The 17,510-nt window shown below is 46.3% G+C and overlaps 3 protein-coding genes across 3 annotated transcripts; 2 read left to right on the plus strand and 1 right to left on the minus strand.

Annotated features, from left to right (window-relative positions):
- Positions 1-4,961: 4,961 nt before the first annotated feature.
- Positions 4,962-7,434, minus strand: LOC123401126 (deoxyhypusine hydroxylase-B). Its single transcript, XM_045094851.1, has 7 exons — positions 7,181-7,434; positions 6,488-6,621; positions 6,174-6,400; positions 5,948-6,086; positions 5,607-5,733; positions 5,394-5,512; positions 4,962-5,305 (listed from the first exon to the last, which is right to left on the minus strand). Exons 1-7 carry the CDS (start codon positions 7,323-7,325, stop codon positions 5,264-5,266), a joined length of 933 nt encoding a protein of 310 aa, XP_044950786.1. The 5' UTR covers positions 7,326-7,434; the 3' UTR covers positions 4,962-5,263.
- A 229-nt stretch (positions 7,435-7,663) lies between these two features.
- On the plus strand, positions 7,664-11,766 carry LOC123401127 (bet1-like SNARE 1-1). The gene is made up of 6 exons (XM_045094853.1): positions 7,664-7,771; positions 7,869-7,922; positions 10,153-10,297; positions 11,104-11,160; positions 11,250-11,309; positions 11,386-11,766. Exons 2-6 carry the CDS (start codon positions 7,909-7,911, stop codon positions 11,473-11,475), a joined length of 366 nt encoding a protein of 121 aa, XP_044950788.1. The 5' UTR covers positions 7,664-7,771; positions 7,869-7,908; the 3' UTR covers positions 11,476-11,766.
- Positions 11,767-14,641: 2,875 nt separating this feature from the next.
- On the plus strand, positions 14,642-16,100 carry LOC123403681 (AT-hook motif nuclear-localized protein 20-like). The gene is made up of 2 exons (XM_045097596.1): positions 14,642-14,778; positions 15,007-16,100. The coding sequence occupies exon 2, from the start codon at positions 15,012-15,014 to the stop codon at positions 15,888-15,890; it is 879 nt and encodes a 292-aa protein (XP_044953531.1). The 5' UTR covers positions 14,642-14,778; positions 15,007-15,011; the 3' UTR covers positions 15,891-16,100.
- The last annotated feature ends 1,410 nt before the right edge of the window (positions 16,101-17,510 follow it).

Consider the following 17,510-nt stretch of genomic DNA (forward strand, 5'->3'; position numbering starts at 1 on the left):
ATGGTTATTATTATAATTCCTGTATCAAGATAATAGTTTATTATCCATGCTATAATTGTATTGAATGAAGACTCATTTACATGTGTGGATACATAGACAAAACACCGTCCCTAGCATGCCTCTAGTTGGCTAGCCAGTTGATCGATGATAGTCAGTGTCTTCTGATTATGAACAAGGTGTTGTTGCTTGATAACTGGATCACGTCATTAGGAGAATCACGTGATGGACTAGACCCAAACTAATAGACGTAGCATGTTGATCGTGTCATTTTGTTGCTACTGTTTTCTGCGTGTCAAGTATTTATTCCTATGACCATGAGATCATATAACTCACTGACACCGGAGGAATGCTTTGTGTGTATCAAACGTCGCAACGTAACTGGGTGACTATAAAGATGCTCTACAGGTATCTCCGAAGGTGTTAGTTGAGTTAGTATGGATCAAGACTGGGATTTGTCACTCCGTGTGACGGAGAGGTATCTCGGGGCCCACTCGGTAATACAACATCACACACAAGCCTTGCAAGCAATGTAACTTAGTGTAAGTTGCGGGATCTTGTATTACGGAACGAGTAAAGAGACTTGCCGGTAAACGAGATTGAAATAGGTATACGGATACTGACGATCGAATCTCGGGCAAGTAACATACCGAAGGACAAAGGGAATGACATACAGGATTATACGAATCCTTGGCACTGAGGTTCAAACGATAAAGATCTTCATAGAATATGTAGGATCCAATATGGGCATCCAGGTCCCGCTATTGGATATTGACCGAGGAGTCTCTCGGGTCATGTCTACATAGTTCTCGAACCCGCAGGGTCTGCACACTTAAGGTTCGACGTTGTTTTATGCGTATTTGAGTTATACGGTTGGTTACCGAATGTTGTTCGGAGTCCCGGATGAGATCACGGACGTCACGAGGGTTTCCGGAATGGTCCGGAAACGAAGATTGATATATAGGATGACCTCATTTGATTACCGGAAGGTTTTCGGAGTTACCGGGAATGTACCGGGAATGACGAATGGGTTCCGGGAGTTCACCGGAGGGGGGCAACCCACTCCGGGGAAGCCCATAGGCTTTTGGGGGACACACCAGCCCTTAGTGGGCTGGTGGGACAGCCCCAAGGGAGCCTATGCGCCAAGATAAGAAAATCAAAGGAAAAGAAAAAAAAAGAGGGAAGAAGTGGGAAGGGAGGGGGACTCCTCCCACCAAACCAAGTCCAACTCGGTTTGGGGGGGGAGTCCTCCCCCCCTTGGCTCGGCCGACCCCTTGGGAGTCCCTTGGACCCCAAGGCAAGGTCCCCCTCCCTCCTCCTATATATATGGGGCTTTTAGGGCAGATTTGAGACGACTTTCTCACGGCTGCCCGACCACATACCTCCATAGTTTTTCCTCTAGATCGTGTTTCTGCGGAGCTCGGGCGGAGCCCTGCTGAGACAAGATCATCACCAACCTCCGGAGCGCCGTCACGCTGCCGGAGAACTCTTCTACCTCTCCGTCTCTCTTGCTGGATCAAGAAGGCCGAGATCATCGTCGAGCTGTACGTGTGCTGAACGCGGAGGTGCCGTCCGTTCGGTACTAGATCGTGGGACTGATCGCGGGATTGTTCGCGGGGCGGATCGAGGGACGTGAGGGCGTTCCACTACATCAACCGCGTTCTCTAACGCTTCTGCTGTATGATCTACAAGGGTACGTAGATCACTCATTCCCTCTCGTAGATGGACATCACCATGATAGGTCTTCGTGCGCGTAGGAAAATTTTTGTTTCCCACGCGACGTTCCCCAACAGGTCTCACAATGTCAGAAGAGTCCGTAGCAGAACCAACAGAACCTGTTGATGAAGAAACAACAGATGGAGCTAGCAGACATTGAAATCGTCCAATCTCCTGCTCAGTCAGGTGCACAGCTGAAGATGTCGATGTAGACACACCCGACAACGGAGAGTCGAAGGCAAGCAACAGGGCACGAAGTCGCGCAATCTTTTCCTCAGTGTTACACTCGTCGTTCACGTCATGTGGATGCCTCTGTGGATGTGTCGTCATCCTCATCTCAGCCTCCCTATGCCTTGCGTTCTCTCCCTCGTCCGCTTGTTGATCGCCTTGGATTTCCCACCATTGGTGCTGCTGTTCTTGAGCCGACTTCCTATCATCAGGCTGTTGTTCATCCTGAATGGCAGTTTGCGATGGCAGAGGAGATTGCTGCTCTTGAACGCACTGGTACGTGGGATCTTGTTTCACTTCCTTCCGGAGTCCGTCCCATCACTTGTAAGTGGATCTACAAGGTTAAGACTCGCTCCGATGGTTCTCTTGAGCGTCACAAAGCTCGTCTTGTGGCTCATGGTTTTCAGCAGGAGCATGGTCGTGATTATGATGAGACTTTTGCTCCTGTGGCCCATATGACCACTATTCGTACACTTCTTGCCGTGGCCTCTACACGCCACTGGTCTATATCTTAGCTTGATGTTAAGAATGCCTTTCTTAATGGTGAGCTGCGTGAGGAGGTGTACATGCAGCCATCACCTGATTATTTTGTTCCTGATGACATGGTATGTCGTCTTCGTCGCTCTCTGTATGGCCTTAAGCAAGCCCCTCTCGCCTGGTTTGAGCGTTTTGCCTCTATGGTGACTGCCGCTGGTTTTTCAGCGAGTGCTCATGATCCAGCATTGTTTATTCACCTTTCTCCTCGTGGTCGGACTCTTCTTCTTCTCTATGTTGATGACATGATCATCACTGGGGATGACCCCGAGTATATTGCCTTTGTAAAGGCCCGTCTTAGTGAGCAGTTTCTTATGTTTGATCTTGGACCTCTTTGCTACTTTTTTGGGATTGAAGTCTCTTCTACCTCTGATGGTTTTTTATATCCCAAGAAAAGTATATCCAGGATCTTCTTGCTCGTGCTGCTCTTACCGACGAGCGCATTGTTGAGACTCCTATGGAGCTCAATGTTCACCTCCGTGCTACTGATGGTGATCCCCTGCCTAACCCGACGCGTTATCGTCATCTTGTTGGCAGTCTTGTCTATCTAGCTATCACTCGTCCGGATATCTCTTATCCGGTTCATATTCTGAGTCAGTTCGTCTCCGCTCCCACATCGATTCACTATAGTCATCTCCTTCGTGTTCTCCGATATCTTCGAGGCACGATCTCTCACCGTCTATTCTTTCCTCGCTCCAGTTCTTTACAGCTTCAGGCATATTCGTATGCTACGTGGGCTAGTGATCCTTCAGATCGCCGTTCACTTTCTGCTTACTGTGTTTTTCTTGGTGGTTCTCTCATTGCCTGGAAGGCGAAGAAACAGATTGCAGTTTCCCGTTCGAGTGCAGAGGCTGAGTTGCGAGCGATGACTCTTTTGACGGCAGAGGTGACTTGGTTACGGTGGTTACTTCAGGATTTTGGTGTTTTTGTCACTACACCGACTCTGCTCTTATCTCACAGTACAGGTGCTATTAGCATTGCGCGCGATCCTGTAAAGCATGAGCTCACCAAGCATATTGGTGTTGATGCTTTCTATATGCGCGCTGGTGTGCAGGATCAGGTCATTGCTCTTCAGTATGTGCCTTCCGAATTACAGTTGGCGGATTTCCTGACGAAGGCCGAGACTAGAGCACAACATGACTTTTATCTCTCCAAACTCAGTGTTGTTCATCCACCATGAGTTTGAGGGGGGTGTTAGAGTTATAATATATAATATAAGTCATGTACCCTTTTGTATTTATCATAATATATAAGGTTTCCTGCATATAGTCCACCACCTGTACATGTATATATACCGGCCTATGGCCTTATGGAAATACAAGTTGCTTTCCTAACAATGGTCACATTGCAAATTACTCCCTCCGTAAAGAAATATAAAAGCGTTTGTAAATGCTTTTATATTTCTTTATAGGGGAGTAGAGTACACACGGAACAATCACCAAACATGTTGAAAACAATCACCATCCGTAACAGCACGGTTGAAGAGAACTTTTACATCATCATCGCATCTCCATCCTCTCTGTTGGCCACGTGAATCCCAAACCCCGCAGGCCGCAATCAGTCAGACGATATCTGAACTACATCAACTGAGCATCACTTGTGTCTGAGTGCCCAAAGTGTTCTTCATGTTCTAGCTCCTCACTGAAGTCACCACAACAAATCCAGGGACCAGACCCATGGGTACTCAACCGACAAAGTAGGCTCCAGAATTCATGTGTCTCTGATCTTTCTCCAAGGCAGAGATTTTCCCTCCGTCACTTCAAAAACCAAAAACACAATATGCATGGTAGCGCTTCGGAGAAACCAAAACAGTACTTTGCCAAAACAAAAACAAAACCAACACAATGCCCATCACGGCTTACACCGAAACTACCAGTAAAACCCATAGGCCTCACAGAATCCCTCGTTTCAGTTCCAGAAAGGAATAAGAAGGTGGGACGGTATCGCCGCACAAGCCTTTCAGTTCCAGAAAGGAATAAGAAGGTGGGACGGTATCGCCGCACAAGCCACCACGGCAGTGGCATCCATCCATCCCAAGACCACGACAGTTCCAGCATATGAGACTCATCACGTCTGTTGGAGATAGGAGACCGATCCACCGATGTGGTTGGTAGCATCACCCTTTTGTTTTATATTTGATGAATATGGCACCCCCTGTCCTCCTCAACCGTCACATAGTCGCAACATCAGGTCGTTTACAGGAAGCCTGAGCCTTTTATATACAACAGCAGGGGCTGTTTTCTTTACTTGATACATAAACTTGCTTGCATTTCTGCCCATATTCATGAAAACTACAAGTTCAGCAAGTGCATAACACAAGTCAACAAGGTCCCAACGGAAATTCGGTACAAAAGGAAAGGCAAACAGAATGGACAAAACCTGGAAGAATTTAAACAGGAACACATATAGATGAGGAGGCTACTATACTGCAACCCAAAGCCAGAGGCAAGAATGCCTTTTTACCATGAACAAACAAGCCACAAGAGAAGCAATAAAAGGGAAGCCTTTCATATCGAACACCATGCTCATGTGTTCTTTGCGCCTCGTCCAATACAACTACATGACACACATCATGCAAGCAGCAATATCAAACAGAAACCAGAATTCTACTCGCCAGTTCAAATACAACCCGTGTGGAGGCCAACTTGAGATTTTGAAGAAATTACAGACTCATGCAAGTCCATGTGAATATATTTAGCTCATACGCATATCAGAATCTAATGATATTAGGCCTATATTTTCCCCGGGCCTTGGGGCATCGCCCTTCTTGCCCTGGACCTGGCTGGGCTCAGGACTCCTGCTGTACCTGAGGAGTCTGTAGGAACAGGAACTGCATGGAAAAACCACACAGGTTAAATATCTATTTACACGGTATTCGAAACGTTTCCTTTGCACTGATCCAGGCCAAGGTGTGTTACCTCGAATGACTTCCCCGATCTTTCGTACTCAAGCATGCTGAGAGCTACCTCACAGCTCTGGGAGACGATGGGCTCAGGGTCCTTGGCGAATTGCTCTAGAAGTGCAATGCTTTCTTGATCTACAACAAACATACCATAATCTCAGCAACATAATGTATGCACATGGAAGGGAGAAGTAAACACCATTGTGGCAAATAATGTGGTATCATTTACCTGCAATCGAACCAAGGGCCTCGGCAGCTTCATGCCTGACCATTGGGTGCTCATTAACATTCTGGAGAACACCAGAAAGTGCATCTGAAGCTGCTTTGTTCTGCAGCTGACCCAACACATAAGCGACCTGCAAGAGATCAGAAGAAGAAAACTCATAAACAATCTACACTAGAATAGCAAGAACATTAATGGTTATGTTACAGAAAAAATTCTTGGCGATTCTAGTTACTACAAATTTGAGATGATGCAGCATAGTTTTGCTTTATTCATCTGTGTTCTTTAGCAAGAATTATGCTTCTGGTACAAGAGCAAACAGAAAATTGGTTAAAGTTCAAGCAAACCTCGTGGCGCAGAAGAGCACTTTTCACACCTAGAGATTCAATGATAGCAGAAACAGCATAATCTCCGCCGTCATTCCTAAGCGCAAAAAGAGCTGCATAACGTTCATACATCTTTTCTTGCTCATTGAGGAGAAGCTCCCTGAAAAATATCCATCATGCTAATAACATCAAGATGATGCATACTAGAGACAAAAAAAAACAGGCAGAAGTGTTTTCAAAGACATACCTTAGTTGTTCTACCGAAAGTCCTTGCTTGGCAGGGAGTGCTGGATCAACAGATAGATAAGGAGAAATTGTTGTGCTTTCAGCGCCACTAGCATTCTTCTGCCCTTCTATCCGTCTAAGAGCCAACTCGCATGTTTCTTGCACCTCCACAGCAGGATCAGCTGCTAAACTCTCTTTCAACAGGGAAATGCTCTTTTCCAAGCCAATAGCTCCAAGGGCTTCAGCAGCCTGATCAATAAACATATAGAGCTTCTCAAATGGATAGCAAGGTACTAGAAAGGGCAGATAACATTAACTTCTGCGACGGTGAACTACCTCGTGGCGGACGATTGGATGCAGTGAAAGATCCTTGAGAACTCCCTCTAATGCAGGGATAGCCTCAGCGTCCTGCATTTGTCCAAGTGCAAATGCAGCCTCATGTGCAAGCAAGTTGGAAGGATCCCTTGCAGCTGAGCATTCAAGAAAATACATCAGATTTCTTAACCATTTCATTCTGGCACATAATTTTCAATAATGGATTAATTAAACAAACATCAATAGAATTTTAGAGCTAGGAGATTTATCAGTACGATCTGCTACTAGACAGCAGATCTGAAGTAAAATACCATATAATTTCAAAAGTAAGCAAAATGAACAAGTAAATCCTAATGGAATATCATGTAGAGAGAAGCCCAGAAAAAAAAAAGGTGGTAGACGCTGGAACTTTGAGTAAATCATGATAAACAACCTAGAGATAGGAACCATATAAGCAAGGAGCTGCTGCTAACACGAAGCTGCCGACCAAACAGCTAGCCCAGGGCCATACAATTGGGCAAATGACTAATACCCGCAGCATCGAAGCTACTATAATCGATGAAGCACAGAGGTGTGGCCGCGGGGATCCCCAATCCCTCTGTACTGGCAGCTTGTATTTTTTTTTTTTGGCGGGTGAGTACTGGCAGCTAGCTGAAACTAAGCTTCGAAGCCAGTGCAGAGGCTAAGGTTGCGGCAGCAGCGGAGGAGGTCTACCTTGGAGGAGGGCGCGGCGGGGGCCGTCGCCGCGGAGGTTGCGGAGGGAGAAGAGCGCGCGGAACCGCTCCGCGATGGGCTGCGCCCCGTCCAGCAGCCGCTCGCACAGGAACCGCTCCGTCTCCGCCGACGACTCGAACGCCATCGAGCCCCTCCGTACGACCTTCGGACGGCGCTCACGCTGCTGCTCACTCCTCCCCCTTCGTCGTCGTCGTCGTCGGCGGCGGCGGCGGCGGTAAGAGAAGAGGAACCGGAAAGAAAGAAAGGAAGAAAGGAAGAAAGAATGTGCGCGTTAGCTCCACGCAGGCCCGCGCGATCCTGGCCGTCCGATCGGGGCGGGCCACGTCACCGCCCCCATCCAGAGGCCGCCACCTAATCCGAGCAGCCTGCCCTCGCTGCCAGCGGGCCCCGCCTCGCCCGGGCCCGCGTGGCAGTTACGAGCTAGTACGGTAGTACCACCACCACTATACCGCCTCCCTCTTCCTCCTCCCCTCTGCCTGCCATTCTCCCTCCTCCTCCTTCGACGCCGACGCCGACGCCAGCCGCCGATCCGCCGCGAAATCGAGAGGCAGACCCGCCTGAGATCCGCCGGTACCCCGAATCTGCCTGCCTCCGTGTGTTTTTTCCGGATTTTCCCCTTGTTTTTGGCCGGGTTTCTGATCAGGGGCGGTGCTGGGTTCTTCTGCAGGGGCCGTGGAGAGGGGGTGCGAACCGCGACGGACGGCGCCATGAACGCGAGGGGGTAAGCTCCGGCGCACCGCTCGGTCATTATATTGCGCCCTTCCGAATTTCGGGGCGGCTGATTAGGGGGGCTTAGGGTTCACGAGGGCGGGCGAGATTTGTTGTTCCTGCGGGCAGGCCTCGCTTCATTCGCTCAATGGGTTGCCGTGATATGATACATAGGATCGTCGTGCGGTCATGGAGCTGGTAGGGGGATCATGCGTGCTGTCCGTTTGTCAAATTACAGCGGATTGATGAGGTGATCTGTTGCTCTGCTGGTCCGTGTGCCATGGTTTGACGGTTTGGAATTGCAGTGGATTGGTTAGGTTGCTGGGAGCGGCAGACGGCGGCGTGCCGTGCTGAACCCGATGTGGTCACGGGGGGATACCCTTGCCGGCTGATGACTAGTTAGTCGCCACTGGCAGCTCAGTGTTCTAGTTATGCCGACTGTATGAGGCGTCCGCAGCCGACGGCTTATGTTGAGTAATTGGAACAGAGATCTATGTGCTTAGGTTCATGTGTCTTTGAACTTGGAGATTGGTATGCGCAAAATAGTCATGCAAGTGAGGCTTCCTTTGGATGCTGTTAAACCATTTCTTGTAAGAGAGTGGTTGGATCTTGCACAGGAGGGCAGTTTAGATTTTTCAGTTTCACCAAATTCTCAGTCAATGCCCAATGCCCCTTTCCTGGCATTGCCAGGATCTCACCGTTTATTTGTCTACTCTAGTTGAAGGGAGATGCACGTAGACTTAGCAGGCATTGTGGCTTGCTGCCATGGCATTGGTCTTACACCCCCGTCAGATCAATGAACCAAGAACCTGGACTCTTGGGAGCTACTGTTCTGACATTATAGGCTATTGCAAAATGGGAGCTACTGTTCTGACATTATAGGCTATTGCAAAATGAAATATTGGTGGAACTGATGTATTGTGTATTCCTGCATTTCATTCTTATTACAAACTGTTATGAACATGGCATCCTGTTAGCCACTCTTGTTAAAAAAGATGGAAATTCAAATGCTATCTCGTTGTAGGAAATGGATACAAGGCGTGGTAGACTCTCATTCGAATCCCTTTTCCGTGACAGGATTATTCAATTTTGCACAGGCAGTTCCTATTATTCAGTTCCACCCGATTTACTATAATGCCCCACTCCTGGCATTGCCATCATCCAACTGTTTATTTGTCCATTCTAGTTGAAGGGAGATGCATCTACGCTTAGCAGACATTGTGACATACTGGCATGGCATTGATCTTACCCTCCCATCAGATCAATGAACTAAGAACCTGGACTCTCCGGAGCTACTGTTCTAGCATTATAGGCTATAGCAGAATGAATCCCATTATTGTGTATTCTTGCATTTCATACTTATTACAAACTGTTATGATAGGGCATGAAGATAACATGCTGTTAGCCACTCTTATTAAAAAGGAAATCCTAATGCTATATAAGGAAAGCAAAAGGCATTATAGACTCTCAGTCTGAATGTCTGATAGCATGAATCTGTTGCTCTGTTTTTTTTCGTACATGGGTTAGAGGCATCCCAATGTTGATCCAACATGGGTTTAAGGTGCCCCGAATCTCGAATGGAATGAAGGAGCAAAATACTGAATGAATGTAGGATGACGGTAGAGAAAATAAATTAGGGTGGGCAGATATTCTATTTAGCTGCAAAGACTGAACTTGGTGCTAAACATCGCGGTGTCAAGTAAACGCAGCAGCCTGCCTGTTGTGGCGCTGTATATACTTATATAGCAAATGCCCTAACAAGAAATCTGCTAACACAAACAACTTCTGTCAATTCCAGGTGTTCATAGCACATCTCATGTCTTGCACTCTGTCGCCGGGTGTGAGTTGTACTGTAACATCTATGCCCTGCGACAGCTTTATGAGCAGATATCCTTATAAATAGGAGAGAGGGAACATTGTGTTATACATATTTGTGGACCTGACCATCATCAAAAGCTTGGTGATGGGAGCTCTGTCCTCTAGGGCAGCGGATTTATTTAATAAACATACAGTTATGCCAACTTTCTTTATCTGATCAAATGATTTCCCCCTCAATACATTTGTTTTAGGAAATGATGTGTTCAGAATATATTGACTTGTAAATTTACCAAAATATAAACACTAGTCCTTTTCATATGCAGTCTGCATACGCACTTGTGTGTTCTTCTGGACATTATGTTTTTCTATGCACTTGTCAAACTCTGTATGAATTCTTATACAACTATACTCTGCACTTTTGATAGTTACCGAAGCACCAGAACCGCTCTCTTTGATGGCATTGAAGAAGGTGGAATCCGAGCATCAGCTTATTCCTCACATGAGATAGATGAGCATGAGAATGAGCGAGCTATGGATGGATTGCAAGATCGAGTCAGCATTCTCAAGAGGGTGAGTGCCACATAATGATTGAATATCTGAATGCTCTGTCTTCGTTTCATGTAAAGAGTTGGTGCATTCACATATTGATTGTGCTTATTTATCTTTTAACTGTATCGCTTAGATAAGATCATAGGAAGGTATTTGTAGTTGTACGCTTTCTAAAAAGGAACATCTTTTCCTCGCAAAACTAAGAGACGAACAACTTTAGGAATTGAACTTTATAGACAGCACTAGTCTAGACTGGCATCCATGGTAACCATGTGCATTCCTGGACCATTTAGTTTGAATAGCCAGTGAGGAAATAAGCATAGATTTTCGGCATGAGTTTTCCCCCTTTAAATTGCTAGATGAGAAGGAATCTTAACTTAACGGGTAATATACTATTTGGTTGAACTGATGCAATTTGACCAGCCTCCTCATATAATACGTATTGGATCAACTCCTTTTGGTGTGGGGATACATTTGGCTCTACGCGTTGTAACCTAGTGAGCTGTTGACGGAATCTTTTGTTGTTTGATGTGCTACTGGGAGTAGCTTGCAAAGTAAAAAGCTTGAGGAACATTTGGACCCAGAATGTGCGATGATTCTTGTCTAACTGTTGGTGTTCTCAGTCTGAATTTTGCTTGCGAAACTCGCTGTGAGCAATTAGGCTTGGCCAGCTTTAAGGAGTAGAGTTGTTGAAGGAGTTCTCAAATGACAAATGAAATGAGTAGCAGTCGCTTCCATAGTTCATGGTGTTCTGCTCAAATGTATGTATCTGCCTGCTGGCAGCCTTTCCAGCTTGAAGATTACTGAAGCTGTTTACCATTCTGTAGATATCAGGTGATATAAATGAAGAGGTGGAGGCTCATAACCGAATGCTGGACAGAATGGTATGTTGTATCGACTCTGTGAACCTCTTCTTCCTTGAAAGATCTGAATCTACTGCTGCTGGTATCTTACCATTACATGTCTTATTCAGGGGAATGACATGGATTCATCAAGGGGGTTTCTCTCTGGAACAGTGGACAAATTCAAGACAGTAAGCGACCAGATTAACCAACTCCCCGTGCATCTTCTCCTCGCATTCTCCTGAAACTCACTCATGTTGAACTTAGGTGTTTGAGACCAAATCAAGCAGGAGGATGGGGACTCTCGTGGCATCGTTCGTCGCGCTCTTCATGCTGGTGTACTACCTGACCAGGTAGAAGGGTCCTTGGGTTGGATCCTGCCCTACCTTGGACTGGGGGTGCTCAAGAACATGCTGAAAATGGTTGCGCCGGTCGATCTACATGCCGTGTGTACTTAATCTGTCAAAAGTATGTCGATCTGAGTGTCGCTAATTTGCACTGTGTGTGTGTGTGTGGATTACAGCCCTTTCCTTCTTTTTTTGCTCTGGTGATGTGTAATTAATTACAGAATATGGAGTCAACTTGTTGCCTGTTTGCACTGTCATGCTATATCTATGATACCCAGTGTACCTGGAATGCTTGCTACTACAAAGTGCCTCCAGTTCAGTGTATTTTTTTTTTTTTGCGGGGTTTCGGCAACCAGTAGGCGGAGTAGCTGCGAGGCCGACACGCGTTAATGCAGCTGCCGCATTGTGTAAGCATAGTTTTTAGGCCAAGACTTGAGGTCAGCGGGCGGTTTAGTCGCGTGATTAACAACTGGCGCAGCGCAATTATGGAGGCATTAAGATGCCCTAATCGCGTGGGAACAAGCGCCCGGACACCTGTCATTAGCATAGATAATAGCATGCACCAACCAATCTTAACCAGATGCATGACACCTCATTTCTTTACCAGCAGCACCAGATACATGCATGTGAACAACCCTTAATCTACTCCTGCCTGCTAATTAGTGCCTGATTTGCATTTGTAAATGTTAGGGATGTGTTAGATATGTCATGCACACCACCCCATCCAAAGTTTGACAAAGCTTAGGTTATCCATCCATCCCTGGGGGTGTCAGGTGTGCCACCATCCTGATTGATTAGTGAGCAGTGCTAAGTGCTTTACAGAAAATAAAGATTAGGGGTTTGCTTACTTAATTAACTGGTTGCATTTGGCTTTTGCCCTGTCCTTTTCCTTTTGAGCTTGGAGTGGTGTGGAGGCATAAGCATGGCAGGATCTCCACTGTACTTTGCATATCTTGTATATCTATATATGTATTTGATGCATCTCATGCATGGACCACATGAGTTAGGCGTGCATCTCTATGATTTTTTCTTCTCCTCTCCAAATCAACTGCGGGTTGCTTGGAAATGCTACGCTCTGTAATTAATCAAATGTGATTTCCATGGCGTAGCGGTGTGATTCTCAATTTCTGCAGCAAGTATACATGTTAAACAAGTTTCCCTTTTTTTAATTAAACATAGCATGAAGATTTACTTAATTATGTTGTGAGAGTATTGCTGGAATGAGTTGGGCACACATTGAGAATTTCTAGAGCATGTTGTTCACACCGGGCGCATCTTATCTGACCCAAGATCACAATGATTAATTTCGTGAAACATGTTATGATTAATGGGAATCTTCTGTCGTGAAGCTCACCGATTAGTTAAAGCACGTATATATTTCAGCATCGCAGGGCAGGATATCATCGTCTGTTTGTTTGCATACAGAGAGATCCAACATAAAAAGCATACATGTTTTTTTTATACGTTGCCATGATTAGTGAAAGCATGCCTACCTGTAGGTAGCTTCAAAAATCTCAATACTCTGCCAGCCTGAAGTACACATTGTATATATCTTGCCTACCTGAGTACTTATACGTTGAATAGGCACTTAATTAGCTCTAGGCCTCAACAACATATTTGGCAATAAATTCCATGGCATTTTCTATTGCCATTGGAGAAACCATGTATATGCAGATATGCTAACTCATGTTGGAATAAGTGACCAGTAGTTGAAGCCCTTGACTGCTCTATGAATATATGTAGAACATGTTTAATTAAGAGTTCCAAGTACTGGTTGAAGATGTTCTTCATGAGCATGTCATCTGATTGATTGATTACTTTGTCTCCAACTAACAGGAAACATCAAACGGAGAAAAACTTGTACACATTATTGTAGAATGATTCCTAATGCATAATGATATTCTTGTCATTAGTTGACAACGACAAGGAAGGGTATCAAACTACAACTAATCTACTTCTGTGAAGCTTCTCTTAACAAAATGAGAAGTCAATAACTGATGCCTAAATAAATATGTCTATGATTAGCAAAGTGCACACAGATACCCCGCAACAAAATCCAAATTATAACTTAAGACTCGTACCTACTTAATTAAAAATTTAGAAGCAACTTATCACTGGATTATCGGAACAAATGTGCAATGCACTGGATTTTTTTAGAGGTCAATTTATTTATTTTTCTTCGGAAACAAATTTTAGGTTGAAGATTATACGGTTACATCTTAACACTGTAAAAGGCAATTTTCAATTTAATTATTTCATGTGAAGAAATATATCGCTTAATATGGACCCAGGAAAGAAATATATCAATGAAATCAGTTTGGCTGCAAGTGAGGCTGGTTTTGTTTAGTTGGGATGTCGGGAGCTTTGTGAAAAGGACATGCACCGTACATGCACCCCACCAGCCACCCCAACGCACAAAAAAACCCTAACACCCAACTAGACACATACTTCCATCTAGCACAGTCCTAATTACCATCCATAATACCAACAAAAAATAACACTATGGCCACCCCACCCTTATCATGTACCATACCATTTCAGGACAAAACTTTAGACCTACAAGTTAAAATAGTATGGTGGTAGGAAGCCAAAAATGTCACACCCGATTAAAATTTGTTGGGGACGTCGGGTAAATTGGTCATTTCACATGAGAGCGCTAGCTACTACGGATGGACCTGTTAGATTCTTACTCGTCACAACTTACACATATTAACAATCAGCGGGCATGTCCAATTCTCTCAGCCACGAATAAAGGGAGCAAAACTTTGGGGATTATTCTTTACGCCTACCGAACGGCCCACCGCCACCTCGGTAGGGGACCAGTCCAAGTGTGCGATAGAAACTAATTTATATGGAGTAAAGAAACGAATAGGGACCGGCTAGCCCAAACGAATAAAAAAACAATCTCTCCAGAGTAAAATGTTAACGTGTATCGGCGATTTGAAAATAGCTCGCGATTCGAATTCACATGGGCAATAGGGGACCAATGGCCAGCCAGATCAAAGCAAAAATCCGAAAAACCCCTAGGAGGAGCATGCATGGAGGGTAGTGGGGGTAAGTTTAGAAGGGTGCACCTTGGATAAAAGGCTCCCTGCTTAGTTAATTATTGTTGATTAGTTTATGGTGGCACCCAAAGTCTCTCCCCGGCCTCCATCAACCCTCTTTCTCCTCCTCCTTTCTTATACCCACTTGCATGCCTCAGAGGAAGCTCATTATCTCTCTCAATGCTTGTGTAGCTAGCTCATTATCTGCCTCTCTCTAGCTAGCTAGCTAGATCACAGGTGCAACTTGGTCTCCTAGATTCATCATCAAGGTATGCAAATTGAATATGTGCTCATGCTTGTGCATTAGATCTCCTCAAATATTTGTATCCATACAAAAATCTCTTCTTGTTTTCTGCCCTTTTCTTATTGGGAGAGGAGAGGAGAGGAGATGATAGACAAATTCATCTTGCTGTTTTTCTTATGTGTTCTGCTTGTATATGGATATGGAAGGAAGCTTACATGATCTCTGTGTTTGTGCTTGTATGTGGTGACTGAAGGCTTGATGGCGAACCGGTGGTGGGACGGCCATTTGGGGCTGCCGGGCGTGGCGCCGGAGCAGCCGTCCGGCTCGTCGGGCCCCAAGGTCGAGTCGCTCGCCCTCGTCGTCAAGGACCCTGAGACCAGCCCCACGTCCGGTGGCGGCGAGCATGCGGACGACAACAAGGAGGGTGTCGGTGGCGGCGAGCCGCGCGATCTGGGCGCGGTGGTGCCGGCCCCGAACCGGCGGCCCCGTGGCCGGCCCCCGGGGTCCAAGAACAAGCCCAAGCCGCCCATCTTCGTGACGCGCGACAGCCCCAACGCGCTGCGCAGCCACGTGATGGAGGTGGCCGGCGGCGCCGACGTGTGCGACGCCATCGCGCAGTTCTCGCGCCGCCGGCAGCGCGGCGTGTGCGTGCTCAGCGGCGCCGGGACCGTGGCCAACGTCGCGCTGAGGCAGCCGTCGGCCCCCGGCGGCGCCGTGGTGGCCCTCCACGGCCGCTTCGAGATCCTCTCGCTCACGGGCACCTTCCTCCCTGGCCCCGCGCCGCCGGGGTCCACGGGGCTCACCGTGTACCTGGCCGGCGGGCAGGGGCAGGTGGTCGGCGGCAGCGTGGTGGGCTCGCTCGTCGCCGCGGGCCCCGTGATGGTGATCGCGTCCACGTTCGCCAACGCCACCTACGAGCGCCTGCCGCTGGAGGACGAGGACGAGGGCTCGGGCCCGCCGATGGCGCACGACCCGCTCATGGCCGGCGGCGTCCACGGGCACGGGCACGGGATGCCCGACCCGTCGGCAGCGATGCCGATGTTCAACATGCCACCAAACAACGGGCATCTCGGCGGCGTTGGCGGCGGCGGCGGCGACGGGTTCCCGTGGGCGCCGCACTCTCGCGCTCCCTACTGATGGCGCGGCAATGGCGAAATGGCGTGGTGCACTAGTGCATGCTGCTGCATGGTTACTGTTCCATTGGAGTCACTTGGCGCCATTAGCTAGGTTAGTACATATGACGATCCAAGCTACTATCTACTAGTGGTGATTAATTAGACCGAATTCGTACTGCTGCTACTTAATTAGTTTTAATTGTTGTTATGGTCAAATAATTTTCTAATTAAATTTGCTGGTGTGTGTGTTTATTCTTGTCCACTTGAATCGACCGAGCTAGAGATATAGCTAGCTCTGGCCAATTCATGCAATGTTTGGCTCTGCTTATTAGTTTCTCCAAATGGTCAGAGGTGATCGATCGATGAGCCGCGAAATTCAGAGCAAACTTTTGTTTCTTCTCTTGTTCGGAATTGTTTACTGCTACTTGTTCTAGTCCCAAGCCTACTCCCTGGCATGTGATTGTTGCTAAGTTATTCCCATGGAACACACACATTCATACATACATGCATGATAGTAGTAGCAAACAGTATAAAACACAACACTTTTAGTGTAGCTAGTTTGTTGATCAAGTATAATTAGTAAGTACTAGCTTGGTGTCAGTTGGTCCAAGATCTCTCACACTGTTTCGATCGAGTGCAAGCTCTTTTTAATGGTCCCCCATGACTTTTTTAGTTTGAACTTAATTTGATTGGATACGGCGACGAATGTGAAGGTGCATCTGCAGCTGGCTCGTCGGCGATGGCAATGGAGATCCAAAGCACAAATGGCAATGACATGTGCATGCATGGTTACTGTTCCATTGGATCGGAGAAGATAGACCGATAGGAAGTACCTTCGATTGATGATCAGATGATGATTAATTAGGCTCATGTGTAGTCGTGCCACGTTGTTATGGTGAAACAGATAATTTGTGGGATGTTTGTGTGTTTATTGATAGTTTACTTAGTTAGCTGAGTTAGCCAGAGATCAATCATATTGCATAATGACTGTAGATATAGCTATCCCAGTCGGATCAATAATCAATATATATAGCACAAATGTTTTCTATCACCCAAATATTATTATATATACTACATAATACACATACATAATCTTAATTTGACAGATACCACATACAACATACTAAACTCACACTGGGTGGTCGGATGTATTTTTGCTTAATTTCTCTAAACGGTTAGAGGAACTGCAAAGTTCAGAGCAAACTTTTGTTTGTTCTCTTATTTGGATATGTTTCATGTTACTTGTGCTGGTCTCTACTCTCTAGCATATGGTTGTTGCTAAATTATTCCAAAATACCAGCATTTATATGTGCATGTTGTAACTATATAACACAACACTTTTAGTGCAATTAGTTTGTTGATCAAGTCTAGTTAGTAAGTGGCTTGGTGTCAATTGGTCCCAGGTCGCTCACTCTTTCCCTGAATGCTAGCTCTTTTTGTTGGCCCCCCATGCTTCCAAGTTTGAACTTAAGTTGCTTGGATACAAGGCCAAGGTCAACTAGCCAAGAAAATCTATAGCAGTTGTGCATCTCACTTCTGCAGCTCGGCCGCGATGTGGTAATGGCATGTGTGTGCGTGGTTGCTGTTCCGTCGCATTGGAGGAGATAATCCGATGTATGGATTGGCACGCGCCATAAGCTAG

Source organism: Hordeum vulgare, chromosome 6H, assembly GCF_904849725.1.
Source record: "Hordeum vulgare subsp. vulgare chromosome 6H, MorexV3_pseudomolecules_assembly, whole genome shotgun sequence".
NCBI classification, from domain to species: Eukaryota; Viridiplantae; Streptophyta; class Magnoliopsida; order Poales; family Poaceae; genus Hordeum; species Hordeum vulgare.

What these genes read in the sequence shown, in the direction of transcription:
- LOC123401126 (XM_045094851.1), bottom strand. Translation starts at nt 7,325, where the DNA reads ATGGCGTTCGAGTCGTCGGCGGAGACGGAGCGGTTCCTGTGCGAGCGG. An exon ending in CCGCCGCGCCCTCCTCCAAG is followed by an intron (nt 6,622 to 7,180) that starts GTAGACCTCCTC and finishes TTGAATGCTCAG; the next exon opens with CTGCAAGGGATCCTTCCAAC. An exon ending in GTGCTCTTCTGCGCCACGAG is followed by an intron (nt 5,734 to 5,947) that starts GTTTGCTTGAAC and finishes GATCTCTTGCAG; the next exon opens with GTCGCTTATGTGTTGGGTCA.
- LOC123401127 (XM_045094853.1), top strand. An exon ending in GAGTCAGCATTCTCAAGAGG is followed by an intron (nt 10,298 to 11,103) that starts GTGAGTGCCACA and finishes ACCATTCTGTAG; the next exon opens with ATATCAGGTGATATAAATGA. An exon ending in ACCGAATGCTGGACAGAATG is followed by an intron (nt 11,161 to 11,249) that starts GTATGTTGTATC and finishes TGTCTTATTCAG; the next exon opens with GGGAATGACATGGATTCATC.
- LOC123403681 (XM_045097596.1), top strand. Translation starts at nt 15,012, where the DNA reads ATGGCGAACCGGTGGTGGGACGGCCATTTGGGGCTGCCGGGCGTGGCG.